General features: G+C 37.7%; 2 protein-coding genes across 7 annotated transcripts in view; both read right to left on the bottom strand.

Annotated features, from left to right (window-relative positions):
* HSPA5 (heat shock protein family A (Hsp70) member 5) overlaps positions 1-24,314 on the bottom strand; it is a 339,565-nt gene that overhangs the window by 90,502 nt on the left and 224,749 nt on the right. The window lies entirely within an intron of this gene.
* Positions 1-24,314, bottom strand: part of MAPKAP1 (MAPK associated protein 1) — a 111,485-nt gene that overhangs the window by 34,820 nt on the left and 52,351 nt on the right. For all 6 annotated transcript variants that reach the window (XM_009677634.2, XM_068914556.1, XM_068914558.1 and 3 more), the window contains 2 exons: positions 20,452-20,628; positions 12,894-13,003 (listed from right to left, as the gene is read on the bottom strand). In XM_009677634.2, the coding sequence (XP_009675929.1) occupies positions 12,894-13,003; positions 20,452-20,628 (287 nt within the window). The remainder of the gene's footprint in view (positions 1-12,893; positions 13,004-20,451; positions 20,629-24,314) is intronic.

Below are 24,314 nucleotides of genomic sequence, written 5' to 3'. Positions count from 1 at the left end.
TAGGCCAATTTTTTTTCCTTCCTTCCTCATATTTCTCCATATGTCACCTATTAATTCCATTCTTTGCAACAATCCCATTTTACAATTTTACAGTTCACCTAGTAAAGAAGTCAAGATATACTCGTCTCTCCTTGAGCTCCTTCCAAAAATAGGGGTAATATTTGCCACCTTCCGTATCTCTGAGAAAGAAGCTGATATGAGCAGTATATTATACATCACATTAAACAGTTCAGTGTTTTCATATCTGAGCTCTTCCAAAACTCTCAGTGACTACTATCTAGTCATGCTGATTTGTTACCGTTTGTGGATTTATTTTAAAACTTATTCTGCTGGCACATCTCCTCAGACAACTTCTCTCTACAGCAATGTTCTGGCACGAGAACATCTTCAACCTCTACAACACTGAAATCTGCTGAGGCCTGTAGTGGACAAGGGAATACACCACTGTGTGACAGTCATACTAAAACTTGTCTTTATCTGTTGTAATACTGGACACGTCCCCAGCTGAGTTAGCCAGGGCACTGCCAGGACCTTTTGAGACTGCCAGAAAGTCTGCGATGGGGAAGGACACTATTTCTTGGCCCACTAACCCAAAACAATTCTAAGAGTTTTTACAGTGCTGCTGGGGGATTTCCATGTCCCTGCAGGACCAGTCCCAGGCCCAGTCCTGTCCCAAGGTGCTCTGCCTTCATTCAGAAAGCTGTGACACTCAGACGTACACCACAGACTTTGAAAAGATTAAGATGCCTGCCTTTTTCTTTCAGATGTGCTTCTTCCACAAAGCCTTTGTTTGCTGTGCTCATTTAACAGTGAGCTTCATTGCACTGGGGAAGAGAAGGGGAGGTACAACCACAGCAGGATGAAGGAGACCACGTTACACCAGCCGGTGCCAACTGGGAGGAAAGCGTTAAGACCCCACACGCCTCCGCATTAACGCCAGCCATGCAGAGTCTCAAGTGCTCTGTGCCTGTACAGCCGTAATTCCGTAACAACTTACGAAAAATTAGGAATTTAAGGACACTTTGGCAGTCACCCCTTAAGAGTCAAGGCAGTGGATGCCAGGCAAACAGTAAACAGGAGCTGTGTTTCAGGTTTGTCCATGTACAGAGGCAAGACAGGAAAGCAGTCAAAAGAAAACAGTGCATAAACATTTAATGTTGATGTCCATGGTATCTTCCTATTTTAAGATTCTTCTTTCACAAATACATATGATTTACTGCTTTCTTGCTTGAACCATAGGCTTTGAAAGTACGGTTTCTTTTGAGTTTAAACTACATTTATTTTTCTTGTTACTTTTTTTTAATTATTGCTACAGAAAACATTTGCTGGAAATACGTTACCGCCATATTACAAGGCCATAAAAAAAAAAGAGAGTCTATGTATTTCTATCATTTCAAATAATTTGGCAAAACGTATCAATCGTGCCAAGTATTAGGCTACTGGATTCTAGCTTTCACTCCGCCAGCACATTCGCAGCATATGGAAGAAGTAGAACAGTTCAGTCTGGATATTCATTCAACACTGACTGGGAACACACAATCTGAGCCATGTCATCACCTTCTAGAAGGTCTTCACTGGAACGTAGCTCCCTAGAGGTACAGGGGAAGACTGGGCTTCCCATCAGTGCTAGATACTGACCTTTGGTTACCAGAGGAATATTGAACAAAGAATATAAACAAAAGAGGACTGAAGAAGGAAAGGCATCAATACATTGTGAAGAACACAGACACTAAGAACAGATAGAGGTCTCAGGCCTCCTGCTGCAGAATTTTTCTTAGAACATGACAGAAGGGGCAAGGATTTCATTGTGTGTTTGGCAATGACAATAAAACAACAGAAAATACGTAAAGAGTTTGAGAGGAAATAGTTGAAAAGCCAGAATGTTTACATCTCAAATCCTACTGCTATGAGGACATCTTAAATCTGTTTATCTGTTAAAAGTCCCCAAAGCCCCTCAACACCTCTGAAGTGGAATAAAGATTTTATCATTAAAAATGCAAATACTGCTTAATAATGTTATTTAAACAGTGAAAACAAACCTTTAACATTCTGTACAAGCATGAGACTTTTTTTAGTCCAATCTGTTTTTCTTAACTTGCACTGTTGTGACATTACCAAATTTTACATACAGTTATCTGCTGCTCTCCACAGAAATACAGATGGTTTTTGTAGAAATAAACAGTCATTTATTTGAAACAATTGTAAAATAGTTTATGGAAACCAGTGGTGTAATGCATTCAAATAAATGCCAGGACTGGCTGATGGAGAGCCAAGGTGTTAAATCACACTGCTTAAGAATTCAGCTGTGGGAAACAGATAGTAAATCCAGAGTGACAGAATTTCCAGTGATGGCAAAGGTTTCTGACATCTAGTCCAGTACACAAAAACTACAGCAGTTCAAACCCATTTTACTTAACACTACCTTGACAGCCAGTGAAATTAAAGAATTTAGTCAAAATCCCCTTAAAAAGAAACAACCACACTTAATTTATGTGTTGCTTTTGTAGAAGAGAAAACATGCAATATAACTAGCAGCAAACTGGTAGTAGCAGCATATTAACAGAAATATTTTATTCATTTGCTGTTACAGACTTTTCTTCTTTCTACATTAGCAATGTGTACCCCTAAATAAAGCTGAAAGAAGTAAGAAATCCTCATGCTTGATCCATAATGTAATGTACCTATGGCAGAAATACAATATCCAAAAAACTTTTTTAAAATCACTAATCTAAGATAAAATGTCAAGACAATCTGCTGCACGGGACAGTGACAGGGAGGTATACATTACTGCTAATGCGCACTAAGTCCCCTCCGCAGTCTGCTCCCTAAAAGACAGCACTAATATGAACATCCTGTAATCCAAGCTCAGATGGTTATTTGAGACGTACATCAGAATAAGGTCGCTACATTACTGACTTGGATTATAAAGTCAAAAGGGTGTTTTTGCCTGGTTACAGATGTGTAAGTATAGTGTTGCAACAAGGGGTAATCCAGCCACCCAGATGGATGCATTTCAGGCTTCACAAAAACCAGCAGGAAGGAGATGGTCCCATGCATGTACCAGGTATATCAACAGTGTCTCCTCTCATCAGAGTGTATAAAATAAACAAACAGTCAATATCGTACAAACACTGAACTGCAGAATTTAAAAGGTCACATAAATTCCAGCTTTATTATCAATCTAGAAAAACCAATACATGTAAGATTTCAATACCAATAGTTCTAAAATTGACTCATTTTGATAGTTCACACTCATTTCAGAGTCTAGACATGAAAAACTTTCCTCAACAGTTCTGGCTGCTGTGCAGAATCCCATCAGTCTAAAGGCTCAGGACTAACGAGCTATTTCTGTTCTGACAAACTATTCACAAACTTTGCTCGCGGTGAGCTGTTCCACACGTGCTCACACCCCGTCACCCAGTCATGCCAGTGCCTGGTCAACATCACAGGCTGGTGAGAAAGGGCTGACAGAAATTAAATAAATATATAAGATAAATTATAACCTTTGCAAAGCAGAGATGAGGTTTGCAGGCAAAAGGAAATCATTTCAAGAAGCTTCTGCCATACCTTCTGCAGCAAAGGAGTGTTTATCCTCTCAGAGCACCAAACCTATGGAAGATATTTTGCTAAATAAACAAGCAAATCTAACACACATTATGGCAGAGGCCAAACAAAGAAATGTCAGCCGCAAACATAGCTCCCTGAATGTGGGGAACCAAGGGTGCTGGCAGGCAGGTGAAGAATAGCCACGGCCGGGCAGAGCATCATGCCAGCACGGACGGCTCCAAACAGCTCCTGGCAATGGGGCAGAGGAGCGGCAGAGGAGCGTGCCGGCAGTGGGCTATGCATTTCAACTTACGCCTCTTCTACTACGTTTCCTCTTCAGGGAAACATAAGCAGCAAGCAGGAGGCAGCCTCACCAAGGATCCACAAATACTGACGTTCTTTTAATTTAAATCCTTCTAACGTAAATGGCTTCACGCAAAGAAAAACAGAGAACTCCTGAAGTATTTCCAGGTAAAGTCATTCATAACTAAGGACAGAAAACTCTTTAGGGATGCTATATTTATCCAAAACAAAGCATTGAAGACTACAGAAACTCAAAACTGCCCGTCAAGCAGAAACATACACATATAAATGCAGGGAAATCCAAATCAATTCGCTTTTCACTGCCACAGACGCTGGAGCTTCCATCTCTTTAAAACGCAGTGCTTTATTTACTTAAAAATTTTACATTCCTCAGTAACTATCGTTCAATGATAATATAAAAACTGTTTAAGTGACCATTTATTCTAATCATGGTTGATCTCTTAAAAATGTTTCAATCACAGGGCTGTGGTTTTACATGGTTTCTTTTATCTTCCTAATTCTCCTTTCTCATGTAACTTTCCAGCCATTTCTTTTTGTCCCTTCTTCCTCCTTCTCTCCTCCAACGCTCTCGCAGGTTGCTCTGCCCGTGCTCAGAGCCCTCCTGGCATGCCTATGCTACAGCAAGCACACAACTGGAGGAGGATGCTGAAGCAGAAGACCTATAGCACTTTTTTTTAATAGCAAGAACAAATAAAGAGATGGATTCTGCATTTCTAGACCTGACCAACACCACACACCTTCCCAGACGGTGCGACTCTGCCAGTTATCAAATGCTGAGGGCACAATACAAGATGACTGGGTGAGATGTGCTGGCCTGTGATAGCAAGGAGTTCAGAGTTAATGGTTCTTTCCTGGCCTTAAAATCTACAACTCTTTAGCTCCCACCCTCCTGTTGCTCCTTGACGCTCTGTCTCTCTGAAGCACTTCCTTTCTGACGACCCCTAACAAATGCTATGGTGAAACAGGTACCATTTGAAAGATCTTCAGAATTAGCATTTTTGCCTATGCTTTGTTTTTTCTTGATTTCAAGTTTACCTGTCACATACAACTACTCCCTTGAAAACGGCAGCTACCGCCCACGCTTCCGGCACTGCGGCAGCCGTGGCCACCTGGGCACAGACACCGGCACCCTGCCGGGGAGCAAGCTGGGTCCTCCAGAGAGAGGAGGGAGGAGACCGTTCCTCCAGATGGCAGCACCCAGCCGCACCTCTCCCTCCGAGAGCACAGGCTCGCTGGGCACCTGCTAGCAACTCGCTGCAGGTCAACAACACAGTCTTAACCCTCTGTTGAAAGAAAAACATTTATTTATAGAGAATAACAAGAAACATCTTTGTTAATGCTAACAGTAATGTAGGCAAATGCCACAAGATTCCAAGGAGTTTAAGCTATCGAGAAACTTTAGAAGAGTTGCGCTCTGTTTCTGAGATAATTAGGGATACTTTTAAAAGCAATAGCCTCATATCTCTTGAAAGACCTAACTTCCAGTAATTTAGAAATTAAACTTGAGAGGTGTACATTACAGGAAATAGATTCTGTATTCAAAGTCTAAGATGTAGTTTTAAAAGTGCAGTCACTTAAAATGGGCAACAAAGACACTAATTTTGTGCTTTAGATATCAGATTCATGGAGAACCCCACCAAAATATATACGCCTTCAGAGCTGAAGACAATCTGTTCCACAGAGGGATGTGTGTGTTATAAATTGCTCCTTTCCTTTCTCTTCACTGCCAACTACCCTCTCTCTATCTCTGCAGCCACCACTTCATTCCCAATTCTGCTCCTCTCTGCTCTGCTTGCTCTCTTCCTTTCAGGTCATAGTGACACAAAGCTGTTTTGCCCCTTTCCAGCACTTCAGAGCATGCCAGTTCTCCTTAGCATCCAAGGGAGGGAGGAACAAGACAAATTGAATACGGCAGCACAGCATCAGGACCAAGTATTTACAAACATAACTGCTGAAATACTCCAGGAAAGGGAAAATCATGGGACAAGTTCAAATGAAAACCTTCAGTTTTACTGCATCCTTGCAATTTCCCTTGGGCCTGGCAGAATACTTGACAATAAGTGCTTTTTCCTACAAATAGTATTACAGTTTTTGCTTATCCCCCCTCTAAGTTTTGAATAAAATGTGTTTATAAACAGTTTCAAAGCATGTTTTAGACATTAAATTTGCCATTAAAAGTGGTGCTGAAACTGATACGTTATAAAGTGCATTTCCAAATGAATTTGGATCTTTTTCTAGTTGCTTTTGAATTAAAGATAAGCCGCACTTTTTATCAGAATTCTTTACTTTGAACGACTGTTCTCAAATTTCTGAAAGATAACTTAATAGCTTTGTGTGAAAAAAAACTACATACAAAAATAATAAAGCATTACAGAACATGCGTTAATAGATTGTACCATTCGCCACAGCTCTAAGCTACCTGGGTGATGGAACAGATTATTTTAATAGGCCTTTAAAACTATAATTCCCTCAATTCCATGGTGCAGACTAAAATATGATATTGAGGCTTTTATTTTTATGCTCTATCCCAGGTTCTTCATTTTTCCCTTTCCTTATTATTCAGTTTCCTGTGGCAGTGAGATAATATACTTATCCAGATTAGTAAGATTATTTTAGACTATTTTTGGTCACTTTACACGTTTTAAAGAATGTAAAAAGAAATAGTTGACAGCTGTTAGGGACTTGAATGCTATGGTAAAGCAGCTGTTTTCATTTATAGAAAAGTGTTAGTCTTTCTCCAAACTGAACAGAATACTAAGTTAATAATTCTTGCTCTAACCTACGGAAAATACAGGTCATGTCTGTGAAATGTTGGCAGAAGATATTGTTTATAACAATTAAACTTGTATAGCATTTTGATCTTAAAAGGATTGAGCATGCCTGGTTTAGGGATGTTTACAGTTTGAAGCAGCTATTAAATAATAATCAGTAGCATGCTCATCTTGCAAAGAATTTTTACTTAAAATCAGACAAGATTAATCAGACAAGGCTTTTCTGTTCACATGAAATTTCAAATGAAGAGAAGCTGACATGGACCAGGAACAGGCAGGATTATTCTAATGTTTCAGCATTTTACACTGTTTAGTTTTGTCTCTCATTTCCTTCTAAGAACATTCAGTTTTTATATCCTGACATCAACGCTTAATTTTTTTGAAAACAAACCCTCTGTACATCTTTTCTTTGCATTCTTATTTACTTTACAGTTAAGCTCTGGAGGAAAGGCCAATTGGCATCCCAAAGAATGTATTTGTGGAAGAGCAAAAGGGATGGGATAGTTGAAAAAGGAGAGGAAGGTGAAGATAGCTTTCAAGTGTACATATAATTTCTGTACATATTTAATTAGAGAATCACCACAGAATCAAGATGCACAAAACATGAAGAACAAAGTCATCATCTTTCCTAGTTCATAGTTTTCATGCAAATATTCTTCTTAAAAAATACTGAAAGTGGGCTTTAGTCCAGATACAGAAAGATTGAATAAGATCTACTTGTCTACTGCAACTTGTGGGACACACTCAGACCAAGATTCAGCTGTGCTATGGTATCTGAATAGAAGGGTCTCCGTATTTCATCTTGGAACAATTACTCTTTCTTTGGTGAAACCGAGCGTCTTTCTGGAAATAAGGATTTAAAAATGTCTGTCGACCATAACCGAAATTCTTAGGGGTAAGCCTTACTGGCTAACTGGATAACGTGTAAGTATTGGTACAAGCAGGATCAGCAGAAATAAACACTAGACTGATCATCGAGGAAAATGGTTTAGCAGTAGCGCCATTTAACATTGCGCTGATAACGGCATTTCACATTTACACAATACGATCTGTACTTCTTCCAGGATTTTCTCTGCAAAACATGAGCGTGGGGTATTTAAAGCGTGCCTGAAGTCTCCTCCTTTTTGAAATTAATATCAAGACTCTTACTGATTTCTAGGGAGTATACTTATATTGAGTATTAAAACACCCAAATCTTACTTTCCAAAAAACATTTCAGGACTCCGTTGCCATATCTGTCCAAAACACAGACAGCTCCATATCTGACGTTTCCACTGACAAGTTCAGGAAGAATAAAAAGTTCTTATTCTCATAATTTCGAGCATGTGGCTCCCTTTCAGTAGATCTGCCACATTTCAGACCAGCTTCATGTTTAAACCATCAGCTGCTGGAGTGCCCACAATTTCCAAAAACATTTTTGAACAACTCTACATATGTCAAGTTTATACATAGCAATCCTTACATTACCTACATATATTAGGGTTCTCTCCACTGCCATTATCATAATATCGAAGTACTGCCCAGGTAAATCTGATATGCGTAACAAGGTCCCCACTGAACTTAATGGAGCCTTCAGCTCTTTTGTCTTCACTGCTGTGGAATGCCTTGGTTAGGATACGGTCCAATCTTTCTTTCTTTTCTTTTCTTTTTTTTTTTTTTTTGAGAAAATTCTCTTCAATGAAAGATTTCACTAGGCCCCCATCAAGGTGGTTCATCTCTGGATTAGATCAACCTCCACTAGGAGCTCATTCCACAACCAAGAGTGTTTTATTTCCAGCTCTCATGTAAAACATGCACTTGCAATACATGCTGCTGAGCATGCAATAGGTAAAATAAATAAAGTATTCTACTTAGTTATTTTTCATTACCACAAGAAAACATCAATTACATTTTCTATTTTATGAGTGTACACAAGGAAATCCATTCCAATAGCAGAGAGGTTGTAAGACTGCTTTTGCTGCTTCTTTCCTAAGCTAAAAGGACAGTTAGTTTTAAAGACAATGAAACCAGCTTTGAGAAAAGCAAGGCAAACCAGCATATCTGCATAGACAGCTCCTATCCTGATTTATCCAGCCTGCCTCTAACTAATTAAACATCTGCCTCAACAATTTCCTCTGCAGATTTATCTTCTCCAGTATGTAGCACTGACTTTTGTTACAGGCTCTTCCCCTAACTTGGAACCATTCGCATACACTTCTTGCAGTTTATTTGGGCACGTGGCAAGAAATGATACGGTATCGTTATTGTTATTATTATTAACCCCCTACTGCTGTCCATTGTGGAACTGTTCATGAACAGTTCCAAAACATTGCTTCAGTGAAACCTTTAGGAAAAGATTTAAGGAGTGTGGTTCTGTCAATCACAACATATGCAGATTTTACCACCTGTATTTCTCATTGATCTACTCGAAGATTATTATTTAAAAATGATCAATATCTTTCAATACTAAAAAATGTTCATACCTTCAAGGCAAAAGTTGTGTGACACTAAGAAAGGATAACTGCAAAGAATGCAAAATAATTTGTATAGTTTGCAGTAATTTTATCTTACATAATACCTAAGTAGAGCAAGATATAATTAAAATGTTTTTCCCATTTCTTTCATGCTACTTGTTATGAGACAGAAGTGGTTTATGACCTTTTTTTCAACTTATTGACCTACATCTTCACGCAACAAATTATCTTTGGCTTGAACTTACTTTGCAGTCCAAAGCCATACTCAGCTTCAGTTTTTTCAAAAATGGGATTTTGAAACAAACACATTCGTAATATTTTTTACAGATATTGTTCTCCCGCATCTATTTGTACATTAACATCAATGCATATTTTAAAACAGAACTCTTAGAAAACTGAACTCTGTGCTACCATTTGTCACAAAAAACTCTGTGATTACCAGTCTCATGCTTCAGAAGGTAGGCAAAAGTTGTTCGCTACGAGGATGGTAATGGCATTTTTAAATAAAAGTCAAAAACAGAGAAACTGAGAAGGTCATTGAATCACTGAGGTAACCTAGGCATATGGATTTTCATGAACTTTAGACCCAATAACTTGCTGAAAAACCTACTTGTAAGCTGAGGAGTACTAGCTAGATAAAATAATTAGAGAAAACCAGTCTAGAATCTTAGCTCTTGCCATACTGGGATGTCCACTTCCAGACTATACAACAGCAATTCTTCCATTTCTTTCTCATCCAAAACAACCAACCAAGGTTAGCATAACACAGGCCCGATTTGAAAAACATAACGTAAGCCAGTAGTGAAAACAGCTCAGAAAGCATTTTCTTACATGAGCACTTGAAAATGGCATAGGCTGTAATCATAATATATTCATTTGTCGTGTGAAGACTGGTCTGCAGGTACATAGAAAACACGCAGAAAAGTTCACAGGCATTCCAGTTTTATTAAACTACTACAGATACTTTTAAGTAAACATGTTAAGTCTATTTTTGGTTAGCCTCTTTTTTTCCCCTCATATTAGAGCAATTAACTTAAAAGGAAGCGTTGCTGAATGAGAAGAAATGCTTTTCCTAAATTATATCCTCTTTTATTCAGAACTTTGACATCTTAATCCACTGCTTGATAATGACTTAACTACAAAGGCACAGAACCGCACTGTGTTAATAGTCTGATCTCAAATTCCATTTATCTGAGCATCTCCCAATGAAAGTAAGAGGCATATTCACTCCAAAATGAAAAATCTGGTGTTAGATGAAGAATTAAGACAAGAGCTTTTTCACCTCCAGCTCCAGTCAATCCATGCCCAGCGAGTAGCATTCTGAGTTTTAACTGTCCTTTAATCTTAGGCAGCATTTTCATCCTATTCTGCTAACAGTGGTATCGGGGGAATGTAAATGGCTTGTTTCAGATCCAGAGGGCAGTGCAAACAAGTGGATCCCTCTTGCAAAAAGTGCAGCTATTTTCACATACAGTGCCATTTTAAAGATGAAAGGCAAGACCAAAAAAAAGTCTACTAACTGATGAGTCACTGTTTTGGATAGGGGAAGTAAAATAATAATTGGAAGAACAAAGTTTAATTTATGATTTACCATACTAGTATATAAATACCTAATCTCAGACATCCCTTCATCCATGTGACAGTATTTATATGATTTCAACAATGCACTATGAGCGCTCACTAACGTTTTAAAAATGAAAAAAAATATATTTATTTTATGAAATTCAGGAACATGGGGAAAAAAAGCAAAAGGCTTTCCCTAGAGCGATCACTCTTCTAGCAATGACTCCCAATACATGCAACTTACAGCTGCAGGTTCCAATTCTGGACATATCTATACACAAGCTTAAACAGAAACTTGCAAGCAATGCCGTTTAGTTCTACAAATCTGTTTATATGTTCAAAAATAAATACACATATAAGTAATGAAAAATTAGATTTTAGTTGTAACTTATACTGTGATTTGTATCCACAACAAGGACAATGATTACATTTCAAAGAGGAGAGATGGCACATGGATAATTTATGTAAAATAAAGTTAAATGATTTCTTATACGATCTAAAAATTCAGAAAAATACGTATATGCTTATATACCTAGTGAAAAACTATTATTATAGAGGTTTCTGAGCAAGAGTGCCAAGAGAGCAGATATTAATGTATTAGCTGAAGGAATAAGTGACAGTTCCATTCCTTTTCTAAACTACTGAATAAAAGTAACAAAATTAGAGCAAAAACAAATTTCAAATGGACAAAGAGTAATATTTGTTACATAAAGGAGGAAAGTAGTTTAAAGATTGAGCTAAGTGAATCCTTTAGCCATCTCCCTCCTCGGAGGAGAAATCTGACCCCAGGAAATAAATAAAAGTCACCCAAAAAGTGAACAAAAGAGGTGTTTGAAAAAAACAGAACACCATTCATCGCAGCTAACGACTTGTTCATTATGAGTGATGATGGATAAAGACTTCTCACGCTGAGATGAAATCAAGATTTATATGCATTGTTTCCTCTCCCAACTTGTGGGAAGATCATCATCATTTAATTCTATCTCTGCGGCCAGTGATGGGCATCCAGAGAGCTGGTTATCAAACGGCGCAGTCAGCTGGCAAAAGCCGCAACGTGCAGTTGGCACATCTGGACCGAGCCGCCACAGCCGAGGGTGAACAATGACTCCTGGCAAGCAGCCAAATTGCTTGCAGACGCTAGCGGGTCTCATCTACAACCACCCCTACCAGCCTCTCTCTCTCTCTCTTTTTTTTTTTTTTTTTTTTTTTTTTTTTTTTTTACGAGAATCAGATTTTCATTGCTTCATTCAATTGCTCTCCTCTGCCATTTTTTACAGCTCTTATCGTTCCCTTGGAATATGGCCTTGAGACAGCTCATCCGTGTCCTTCACTGTGTTATCTCTTCTAACTTTTATTAAAACTTCAGCTTTCATCTGAAGATAGCTAATTAAATCCATGACAGATTATACACTCGTTTAAAAACTGCATTGAACTACTTTTTCTAAACAGAACAGGGTTTATTTTCTTTTCACATAGTTAAAAGTAAGGGAATATAAGGAGGTTTCATTCATTTACAAAGACAAGATGCTTATCTTTACCTAGTATATAGATAGGTTTATATTAAAGTTCTTTTGTTGCCTGACAAGACTCAGTGCAATTTCTCACAATAATTATTTCTTGTTGCTGAAAAGATATCTCAGCCTTGTACTTTTAAAAATATATACAGTATGTATGTGAACGTACATTTATAACCTGGAAAAGCATCACTCTAATCTATAACGAAAATACTGCACTTTTTTTTTCAAATGTTGATAGGTCTTTACTGTAATAGCGGTATTTTAACAATATTGCAGGAAGTAAATGTTTTCTTTTTCTCTACAAGTAAGAATGAATCCTTTAAATTATTTAAAATCACATTAAGCACCATTATCTTACAAAAATTAAAAGCATACAAATTGTATCAAGGACTGGTCTTTCTGTGTTTCAACCCTTCATCTCAAACTACCACTAGCTGGACTTGAATGTTCATGGATTTACCATCATAAATAAATATTTGCATTAATGAAGGTATTGCTTTCCAGGAAATATTACGCAGTTTCTTCACTGCCTGTTTTTGCTAGTATCTAGAACATAACCTGTGCCAAGAACTGCTTCTGAGTAGTGTTGAAAATCACAATACCAACTGAAAAAAAAAAAAAAAAAAAAGAAGAGCATCCTTCCTGACAGTTAAAAAGAGATGTAAAATATGTTCAGGGAAAAACACTCCGTTTTCTACAAAATACAATAAATAACCCACCTGAGCCTCTTTGTGATCCTTTCCTTCTCTTTAAGGCCTTTTGCAAGATATCCTTCATGGTGACCTTCATACTGTCCACCTGAATAAGTGAGAATCCATGAGCAGCATTTCTGCAAGACAGATACACGTGTATGTTACGAAACAGCCATCATCAGGCAGCTTATTACTATTCTTGTTAGAGTTACAAGCAAAGGACTTTTAAGGCACAGCAATGAACAAAGTTATGTTGTAAAAGCGAGTGAAGAGGAGAAACTGAAAAAACTCTTGGAAAGGCATAAAAAAAAAGAAAATGGATTGAGATTCAAGGTGTGCAAAGTTATTCCTAACTCATCTTAATTTTTGATCAATTTGTTTGTCATTAAGAGGAAAAATGAGTACATGTATATGCAGAGCTCCTCAAATACTCATTATTAAGTATTGCTAGGTGTTTCAAAGCACAAACAAATAGAAACAGTTTGCAATGTCATTTTCATACATGTCGCGATGTCACATCTAAGAAATCATTAAGGAGAAACGGAAGAACAACGGTCAGAGCAACAACAGCTTTTCAGCAATATTAAGGTACAGCATTATTTTAAATATAAATACCATGCTTTTTTGGACATGTTTTTGCGAACATCATAGCACAGGATCTTAAAGGAATTTTTACGACAGCTGGGGAGCTGTCCTGGCTGCTGCTACGGAAGAATTCCATGTTTGGAGCAAGCACTGAAAACAGCAGGAGGACGGTTATGGAAGATGTGGACAGCCAGATATTGGAAATGGCATCACTGGGGAAGCAGGGAAGGTGACAATATAATAAAAGAGATACTGAATTAATATATCAGTAAATTTTGCCCCTTACACCTTGCAGTCAATCTCTGCTCATGTCAGTAGATGTCACTGTAGACAGTTACCACGGAAATTTTAGAGCTGCGAGGCACCCACAGGGAAAGCTTTGCACCGCACGGAAAGAACCGTTTCACAAAGCTATTTAGACAGGAGGAGGAGCTTTTATCTGGCAACTGAGAATTTTAATCAGGGAGTACAGTTCTGTATGAATCTCACAGCTGGAATATTTTAAAAGCAATCACACTCAAAAGAAATCCAAGCAACACAATTACATTATTAAAAACAGAATCATATTAAACGTCAGTGTAAGAGACAAACCCTGGGAAGAGTTTGCGTTCAGATCAGTTCGGATGCGGCATCCCTTGCCCATGCTGTGAAACAGCATAGACGAATAAATGACTTCTTAAGCCCTCCCACACGTTAATACCTAATCCTGGCCATTAGCTGCATTGCAAGCAGCACCCAGCAAACCGTGTGCCTGCGCGCACGCCGGGCACCAGCCTGCCGCGGCGGCTCTAGAGGTCCCGCGCGCTTTTCTTACAGACATCCAAACAGCAAACACATGTCGTCCTCTTCTGCCTAACTCGGAAAGCACGGAGCTCCCTTCCTTACCACACGTTGTTCAGCTCAACGTCATACCTCCCACAGCGGGTAGAACGGTCTGAAGCGAAAGGGTCAAGAAATCTGCAGCAGGTAATTATGGAATAAGCTAAGCGAGGGGAGGCTTCTTCCCAGACCAAACCTCGTTCCTTCTGCACATGGCTGTATCATTTGTGCATTACATAAAACTAGAAATAGCTGCCATAACAATACTATAAGTAACATAAAAGATCTGTTTTCAGAATATCCCCGGCTCTTCACCCCCAACAGAGAGTTCCACAAGTTACATGGTATAAAACCACAATTCCTGCTACTGAATTGTGAGTTAGTCTCACTGGTTTTCGTTCTCACTTCCCTTTGTTTGTTTCTGGCAAAACGAAACTGCCCAAAAGCTCCAAATTTAAGTTCTCTAGATCTTTTATTAACTCTGTCTTACTCATCTCTAAACCAAATATTCTCAACCTTTTCATGTATCTACTTTTTTCCCTCCTCTCTATTTTTGCCATATGTTTTTAAATAGGGATGATGAGACCTGAGTACACTGCTCCACAGGAGGGAGTATCAATTTTTGTAACCGCAAGATTTCTATCCTTTTTGGGGACTTTGACCAATGCCGTACAATAAGCAGAGACTTTCCTGAAGTCCCTTGAAGTCTCTTCCTTAAACTGTTACAGAGCCCGGCACTGTGCACAAGCACTGCATGCCATTTTATTCTGTCTGATTCACCTCACTTTGTGTCATTTACCTAGCCTCCCAAATTCATTATAGTTTTAGTCCTGACTGACCTGCTCAGCTAAATTTTTGTGTATTTTTTAAAAAAGCAAACATTACATTCTTCTATAGTTATAAAAAGGAAAGTACTTTTTCCCTTGTAGTTACTTATGATGTTTGTCAATGAATCACTATGGAAAAGAGCAATGCTTCAAAGCACTGAAACAACACGGAACACAGAGAAGTGAAAACTTTACCTTCAAGTAATTTATATAATATTCTGCAATACAGAAAGACATTTCAAAGAAAATCGCAACCAAAATATAGGAAAATAATTTAAAATACTGAAGGAAAACCAAGAAAGGAGACAAAAGCTTCAAAAAATCTATGTCCAAACAGACTAGAGTCACGATTTTTTTTTTTCCCTCAAATATAAAATTTCTTCCAAATGGGTTTCCACACACCGTAGGGCCTGCAACTTCTGCTATGGACGAGTCACTCTTCCTGCCAAGGGCGAAACAACCAACGGCGACTCAACGCTGATGCCCTAATTTGGGTTTGCTAATTCTGAGACATCTCTGTAACCTCCCAAAAATGGAAAACTGCCTTTCAATTCTTGACACTTCAGCTGTTAAAAAGCACATGCTGTTGTTGATCCTACTAGTGTTTCAGTCCATTCTAACTTGGTCAATTCTTTCTATTGAGCAGCTGGCCTGAGAACTGTCAAACTAATTTTACTGACACTCTATTACTAAATCATGGCTGAACCACAGCCATTCTTTGCCTCAGAAGCTGGATCCCATCCCAGAACAATCTTTAAAAGTTTATTTTACTGATCAAAGCAAAATAAGAAAAACCTCTGTGTTTTACTATATTTAGTGTGCTAGCCAGTAAGTGAGACTTTGGCAAGAGCAATGAAATGTAAAGCGCACCCCACATTTGTAAACTTTTGGATATTTGCTCTGGAACAAAGCCAAAAGCGTTTGAAATGCCAGTCGGAGTTCAGCTGCACTATTCTTCCCTTGCTCTGCCTCAGCTTCATAAGCACACAACATTGTCTTTCTCTAACAATATACCACAGAACCTCAGTAACGACATTTTAGCACTCAGCAAACCCACAAATCTGAGCTAAAAGTGGACCAAAGCCCAGACTAAAAAGATTCTTCCGTCATCTTGGGATCAGGCCAGAGCATCAGGCCACATTTCCTGCGTCGCAGAGAAAGAGAGAAGCAGAGCACTCTCCCCTGGCGCGCCGGAGCACTAGCGAGCACGGGAAGCGCCTTGGAGCTCCCCTTCAGCACGGGCTTGTCTGAAACGCCATCCATCCACGGCTATCCTTCTTTTTAGGAAAATAGCACCGTGAGGCTTTTCTGGACGAAACACATATCCCAGCTTACCTTGCCAGCTTCTCAGCTATGCTCTGTATTGATAGTGTGCATGAACTTTCCTTGCTGAATCTTATTCCCGTATATCCTTAACTATGATTATAAATTGCATATGGTTTAGCATACTCTGTTAATACATGATACTTTTATTTTAAGTCAACATACTAGAAACAGGACAAATGTATGCTATTTTACCAATTAGAACTGCTGCTTACAAATCAGAAGCCAAAGAAATTCCTTAGCTTGTATTTTCTGTCATTTTACAAAAACATACCTGGGTGACAAGGTTAAATCAAGCAAAGGAAATCCCGGGCACTTATCATCCACAGGCATTACTGATAAATTGTGCAGTGGAGGAATAAAGGATTACCTTCTGTATTTTTTCATTACACTTTTCTTTTGTTACAGAATACATAAATCCATTGTGGCACAATGTAATATGTATCATCGTGCTACACCTGTGGACGTTTCATAACGGCTGCCATGTCTGTGCAGTCAGGAATGATAAGTGAACCACCCGTGAATGTTAATGATAGTGATCATTCTGAGGTAACTTGGCTTTCCATCTTCTTTTACAGCCTTAGTGCTGGAGCCAGGGTGGCAAGGTTCAGAGCAGGAAAAAAAAAACAAACAGAAAAGGCAAGAGCTGCAGAGCTCTGCAGCCTGGGATGCGGTTTTGGGGAGAAAGGCAGTCAGAGGCGGCCGGGAATTTCTGCAGCATCTTCTCCACAGGCTCAGTTTATGTAAAAAACTCAACACTTGCAAGACAAAAGGATTCTGCTCTGAATGAGAAAAACTTTTCCAAAAGCTGTCTCTCCAACCTGGAACAATTTTTTTTTTTTTTAAATGAAGTGGAATTTATAGCACTTAAAGCTCTCTGCAGAAAATGGCTGGCATGGTTGAAAGTGCCTGAGAATGACTAATAACTCTTTCCACTTGATCAGTACAAAGTTAAGACTAAAAATCCCAGTTGACACAATGTATTTAACTTAAGCTGGGTGATTTATTTATTTATTTGTTTTAGATAGACTGCATAACGATATGAATCTGAATGACTATACCAGCCACATTCTTAATTCTGAGTCTAATGATATTGCTTTTGTAGATCTAAAGCAAGCCTTAGATAACTTGTTGTGCTCTTTGGCTTAATTGCCTGTATTTCAACACTACCATAACCTAACATCAGAATTGACAATTTCTGCTCTGACTCATTTTCTGGGGATCCTACCTTTCCCTACTCACTGTCCCAGGAGCCTACCTTCCCAATTTAGGCATCTACACTAGTTTTCTTAAATTTGCATTCTATGAACATTCTAAAATATATTTTGTAGATTACCTACACCTACCTAAAAACTGGTAACAGCCCTACTGCCCTGCTGGGGAGTGCTTCTTTAGCCTGACTAAATACACATTTCAAAGCTCTGAATTTGTAAATGTACTATGAAAGCTTGATATTTTTAAAATGTTTCAAACCTGAATCTGTCAGGTATAATGGTGGTGCTACTTTGAAAAAACACATACATAACAGTCAAAGCAATTTAAACATAATATTAAAACACAATAAGGTGTTACTGAGCAGAGGAACTGCATTGCCAAACTTCATCTATATGCCAACTGGCAGCTGAGTTACAACTCCTAGAAACACTATTTGATAGAGCACGTCAAGTTGTGATAATAAAATTTCCAAGAAAAAAAAAAAACAAAACCAAATGATAGTACAGATTTATTTTAAGCAACCTTCGTTCAAGTCTTTCAGGTATTACTTCACCATCCCACAAAGTCTGCATTTACATGAATGCAGTGCTTTGTTTGACTCCTTCTGACAAATCATATTCGACATCAAAGAGGATCGTTTGAGAATGCAGTGTTTGACATTGGACAAAGTACTCCTTTCCACAGCAGACATTTTCCAAAAACATAACTCGCTAGACTAATGGGCAGTTAGAAGCCAGAATGACTGCCCTCCGTCTTCTCCTTGTGTAACTTTGCCAGAGTCCTTGGAACTTGCCAAATTCGGTCATGCCTGCTTAGCTTGCTCGACTGATTGTGCCAGAGAAGAAAATAAGACACAGATGTATTTGAGCTCTTTGAGATGCCAGTAAGAGAGACAGCTAATGGCTTCATTTCGACCCTCCCCTACCAGCTGGGCACAGGTGGGGGGATAATGAGGTCCCTCTCCCTAATCAAACTCAATTATTTACTACTCTATATAACCACAAAGACACTTACATTCAGCTCAGAATATAAAATGCACTGTAGGCTACTTCCAACCACTGCCACTGGGTATTTATAACTAGCTCAAGTGGGTAAGAGTTTGCCTTGGCAGGAGTTTAAGTGTATAAAGTTCTGCAAACTGTTTTTGCTCAAACATGTCCTGCTGAGACAGGGTCCTCGGCGAGGTTCCATAACTGTCAGCTCAGTGAACTGCACAACGTCTGAGAATACATCCAATATATAGGACGGGTGAGATCTGAAATAAAATACCATGCTTCATCATGAAGCTTCTCAGAAGCATCAACTTCTTTCAGCTATGCTACAATATTAACAAACATTACAAGTCACAAGTCTGACAAAACAGCAGCTGAAATACTTTAGCATGAAGAGAGAAAAAGAGATGCAAGATATAAAAACACAATTACATGCGCTAGTAGGATGACAGAAAAGGAAGATGCAGAATTTAAAACAAATTCCTATAAAAATGAGACAGCATATACATTTAAACTCACAGTAGCAACCATCTTTTGCTGAAGTGATGGTCAAATAATTTTCTATTCTAGGAACCACACTAAAAATTCAATTTAAAAGTAAATATTTATTAATAACTATTTACATAGGAAGTAAAAACAATTTCATGCTAACATGAGGATACAAAAAACAAACTCTCTCAGAAAAGCACTACTTATGATGCAGTTGACCTATTTCTACTCAGCAGGGCCTGCTCAGTTAGGATATGAAACACTCAACTCACGTGACCACAAATTATTTTAAAGCAAAAAATAATCTGCCTCTATCTACTACTAATATAAGCGATCCTATTTGTATTAAAAGAAATCTGTCAAATTTGACTCCTTTGCTCCCTCTTTTTTCAATGGATGAACACAGTGAAAGTCTGAAAAATGTGACTCAAAGTCTGTCTTTCACGTCTCCTGGGATATTGTAAAAGGCCATGAAAGAGTTAAAAAGGGAGCTGAAAAAAACTTGTTAAAATATACAAGCACTCACTCACATTTTGTTACAGTACTTTACAGAAAAAAGAAAAATCAAGACATTATTTAAAAGATGATTTGTCAGAAAAATCAATTAAAAATCAAATTCATGGCAAGAACACTGACTCTAGAGAAGTGCATGCACGTGAGAGAGATATTCCACCTTTCAGATAAAACATGCAGCGTTCCTCAGTCAGATAGTGGAAATTAAATACTCTGCAATCCCATAGGAGGAAAAGCAGTCAGCTGCCTGGCTCAACTGTGTGATTGTAACCTGCACAACACAAAAACAGACCTTGTAATATAACTTGAAAGACTTCATCCCTCTTTGTATAATCTTCCACATGACAGCATCCAGTTCAGCAAAGCTGAATAAGGTTACCTTGAATAACTTCTTTTTAAATACTGTTGAAAGAATACTTTATTTTCCAATGACCTAATGCAATGGAAAAGAATGAATGAGCCTTTGGGAAATACACGTGGGATTTCTGATAATCTCTTCCAGTACGACACGTTAGACCTGTTTCTAAGTCCACAAAAATGAATATGAAAATGAATTAAGTAGGTCAGAAATCTTTTTTTTGGTCTGATTATTCAGAACTGGAAGCAGCTGAGGTACTTCTTCCAGCAGCATTTATTTTCTTACCTGCCTCATGAAAGATTCCATAGTGTAGCATCATCTGCAAAGAATCTTAAATACGTGTGCTCCCTGAATTTTGCAAAATTCAAGTGAAGAAAAGTAGAGGAAAAAAAAAAAAAAAGATGTGGAGGTGGCATGGATGCACAAATGTTAAGATAATTTACAAAGTTATCATCCATACTCACATTCGAACAAAGAGCGACTGTTTTGCTGCCAGGCCGGGAGACGAGTACTTTTCAACCAATGCCAGAGTGCTGAAGCCAAACTTGTGAATGGGTTCATTGGAATCCAAGGGTGGAAAATCTGTGTCAACCTCACCATCATCCTCAGCAATATGGAGACAGTAGGCATTGACGTTGTCACTGTAAGAAACGAAAAGCAAATTTATTCAGCAGAAGAACTAAACAAACTCAGTTCTGCAGATCAACATCAACTGCTAAATGTTGTAGAAAATAAGAAAGCAGACACACTCGTTACAGAAATAATATACTTAAAAGCCACTGATGGAACATATTTATATAAAGATTCAAGTCCCAACACAGATTAAAATACTTCAAAGTCTACAAAAGTTTCATGACTTCACAAAGAGGTAGTAATATTTCCTCAATTGTGGAAATGTATTTATTTACATGACTGTTAAACTTTAGAACTAAAAACAAACAAGCAGGGTCTATATATTCCTCTTATACATTAAGCAACAGTGAAAAAGTTTACTGAACATATACTTTTAGAGGATGGTCTCAGATATGTAAATAGCATAATAAAAACTAAGGGATAAGCTACAAGGAAAGTAAAAAACCAACAGTGCTCAATACAGCAAATTGTTAAAAATTAGCGTATACTAACAAGTAGAACTAAATAATATAGGAGGTTTTAAACAGAGGCTGTGTGGAGAAGATACAAAACAAAACCTAAGCCTCTTTCCACATACTAAAACCCATAGGGAAATAACTCTATGCATACATACAAAACAGAATATTAATCATGCTTTCCTAATATTAAAAATCTATATCAAATGTTAATATTTAAATTATTCAGCTACAAATAAGTATCCTTTCTTATTGTAAATCTGCCAGCATTCACACATTTTCCAGAGCCACGAAGCCATCGCTTGAACGTTCACATGGCAGTATGTTTCTAAACTCTGCAGTTCAAATTTGGAGTTTTAATTGCATGATTGATGCTTAAATTAATTAATTGCAAAGTGTATGCTAATTGTTTAATTGGTCGCTTGATCTATATAGATCATTTTTTGAATTAAATGAGTTGATTTACAAAGTTTATTGATTGGATGTGACAATGAATTATTTCACTGACTACCTGATTTGCAATTTTCTCAATTAATTCACAAACCTTTGGTTGCAACTGTGCTTTATTAAGAGTGCCAGTCCAGGTGATCTATATGCATGCTGTCATGACTTAGGATATTTATTATATAAAACAGGTAATAATGATGCATTAATATTAATGTTAACTGTAAATTTGCTAAATGGACAGCTAACAAAAAAGTAATCCAGCAATGTTTGTCACTATAAATTTTGGAAATTCTGCAATACTTTTAAAGAAACTTTTATGAGTCTCTGGACTGTAGTGAAGAACTGGAACATCACTGTAGAACTGATTTTTAACCTATTTAAGGGCACTTAAGTAACCTTTAGGAAAGCTGGTCACAGGCAGCACTACCAACAGAATTTATAAACTGCAAGGGCTTTGACCCAAACAAAGAAAGTGTACTCAGGGAAGTTTTGTGGTTTTCACTGTTGCAAGTCTTTTTCAGAATAGGCTAGACAAACAGGTTGTGAATAGATACAGCCTGGCATGATTTTTCAGTCCTTCCCAAGTGTATTACTCTTTGATTCTATTTGGACTTCTACCAACTGACAGTAAGAAAGCTTTGCACCTTCATTATGTCCACTTCAAAATAACTTAAAAATCACCCCATTTTATGAGGCATTCCAGTCTGAGTATTCACCCAATGCCTGTCTTCACATAGCCATGTTCTGTGCCTCCTGCTAATTTTCCAGTACAGGGCCCTTTGTGTTTGACAGAGTTTTTCTATGTGCAGTCTGATGTGCACTTAAAGTTCTGTGTAAATAAAGTTACCATTTTCAGTTGGTATTTGATGCACTTGCATAATACTCCTTAAAGCTAAAGGGACATATAGACATGCAGGCAACAAAACACGTTCAGTACGCTCTCAAAGCAATTCAAACACCAAACATGACAGTGGTGATACCGTTTTATATTCCACCAGTCATACTGCAAACACACAAGGTCTGTTACATCTCATAAATTAAAGGGGTTGCAAACATCTTCAAACATGGAGTAGGTTCCTGAACGTTAACACAAATATGTCACAACTTTGGAGACTTATTTATTTTGATGAACTAAATCAGAATATCATCAAAGCATACATTTGTGTTAATATTAAGTTACCAGTGGCAAAAATAAAATTAAAATATTAATAAGTCAGGGTCAAAACTAAAACGTATAATGTGTAACCTACGAAAGCTATTTTTCCTCAAGCTTCCATTATTTATTTTACTATTTCTGTCCTGAGATTTGATTACATTGAACAGTTTCCTTGGTCATGATCACTCTTTGACACATCATAGTATCTTATCCTTCAAGGCAGACAGTGAAATTCATTTCCTCCCACTGCTGACTTTTGCCATGGGCCATGATGTTTCATGGAATACTTCTACTCATCGGCATTGGTCCATTTGAGGTGTGCTGTGCTCCTGAAATATATACACGTGTCCAAATATTGACATTAGTGGTGTCTTTCTTGTTAAAAAATAAGCTAACAATACACAAAGGATACTTTTTTGCATGTTTTAAAGAACAGAAGTTAATAACAGGAAATGAAATGGCACTGTCTGCAAAGAATCCTACATTTCTTCTCCCGTATAAAATGTGTTAAATAAACGTTCTCCTTCAGATCTAAGGGAAATCCGAGAGCCAATGCACCAATATCCCTGAAGCTCCATCTTCAAGAGGGGCTGCTTGTCTGTGCTGCCCTATGTCTACTAAACAGAAACCAACCGGTTAGTCCTCAGGGTCCTATAGAAAGGGAGTTGAAGTTAACTCTCAACACCTTCCCTTTCCCCTTCAGAGACGTCTTCCCCTTACAACCGTGCTATCGCAGGAGAGAAGATTATGGAGTGCTCAAACACTTTTGAGAAATGCTGGAAGAGCAACAACTATAAAATACAGCACCAAAGAAAAAATATTCAACAAATATTCCAGGAACAAAGAAAATCTGAAACATGAAAAATTGACTGGCTCATATAAAAACATCAACCAAAACCATTAACCTTTCTTTGCACCAGAAAAGTCATCAGCTAATAACCATTATTAATACCTCTGTAATAAATTATATTAATATCTTATTTCATGTTCTATGATCCAGCAAAAAATGGAAGTATTTCTTTGGATTTTATATAACTCCTAAAAGCAAAGTCATTCAGATGACTGGGTCTGAAGTACCTTTTTATATAACCTATGTGACCTACCATGATAAAGTAATGGCCTTTTAGTAAACAAGGCTAGCTCACTAGCATGGCAGACCAAATCCATTACTTAGTCACATAAATTTTAGGGGCAAACTTTTTTCACAATTAAGAGGTAAGCAATGGTTACCAAACATACTGAAAAATCCATTGATATACCGAAACTAAGAATTTCTGAAGTGCAATACAGATTTTGTTTTTTTTAATTGCAAAAAGCCAAGGTGATTGAGGTCAAAGTCTTGTAGCAATTCTAAAATACTGCATAACTAATAATTTTTTGAATTAAAGAATACAACTTTTTTATACTTTCAAACAAAAATGGTATTTAGTTTGTCTGCAAGATCCTCACTTGCATATTTTTATTATAATAGTTTCTCCAGGATGATTACCTGGAAAGAAAAGCACAATATACCTTTAGCCCCTATACCTGTCAATTCTTAGAAAAATAGAAATATTTTAATGTGCGTATATTCATCAAGGTCACTATGTCAGCAAAACGATAACTGGAAGTAAGTGCAAAATAATGCTAATGTTCT

The sequence above is a fragment of the Struthio camelus genome, chromosome 20 (assembly GCF_040807025.1).
Source record: "Struthio camelus isolate bStrCam1 chromosome 20, bStrCam1.hap1, whole genome shotgun sequence".
NCBI classification, from domain to species: domain Eukaryota; kingdom Metazoa; phylum Chordata; class Aves; order Struthioniformes; family Struthionidae; genus Struthio; species Struthio camelus.
This window is presented reverse-complemented; position numbering and strand designations above follow the sequence as displayed.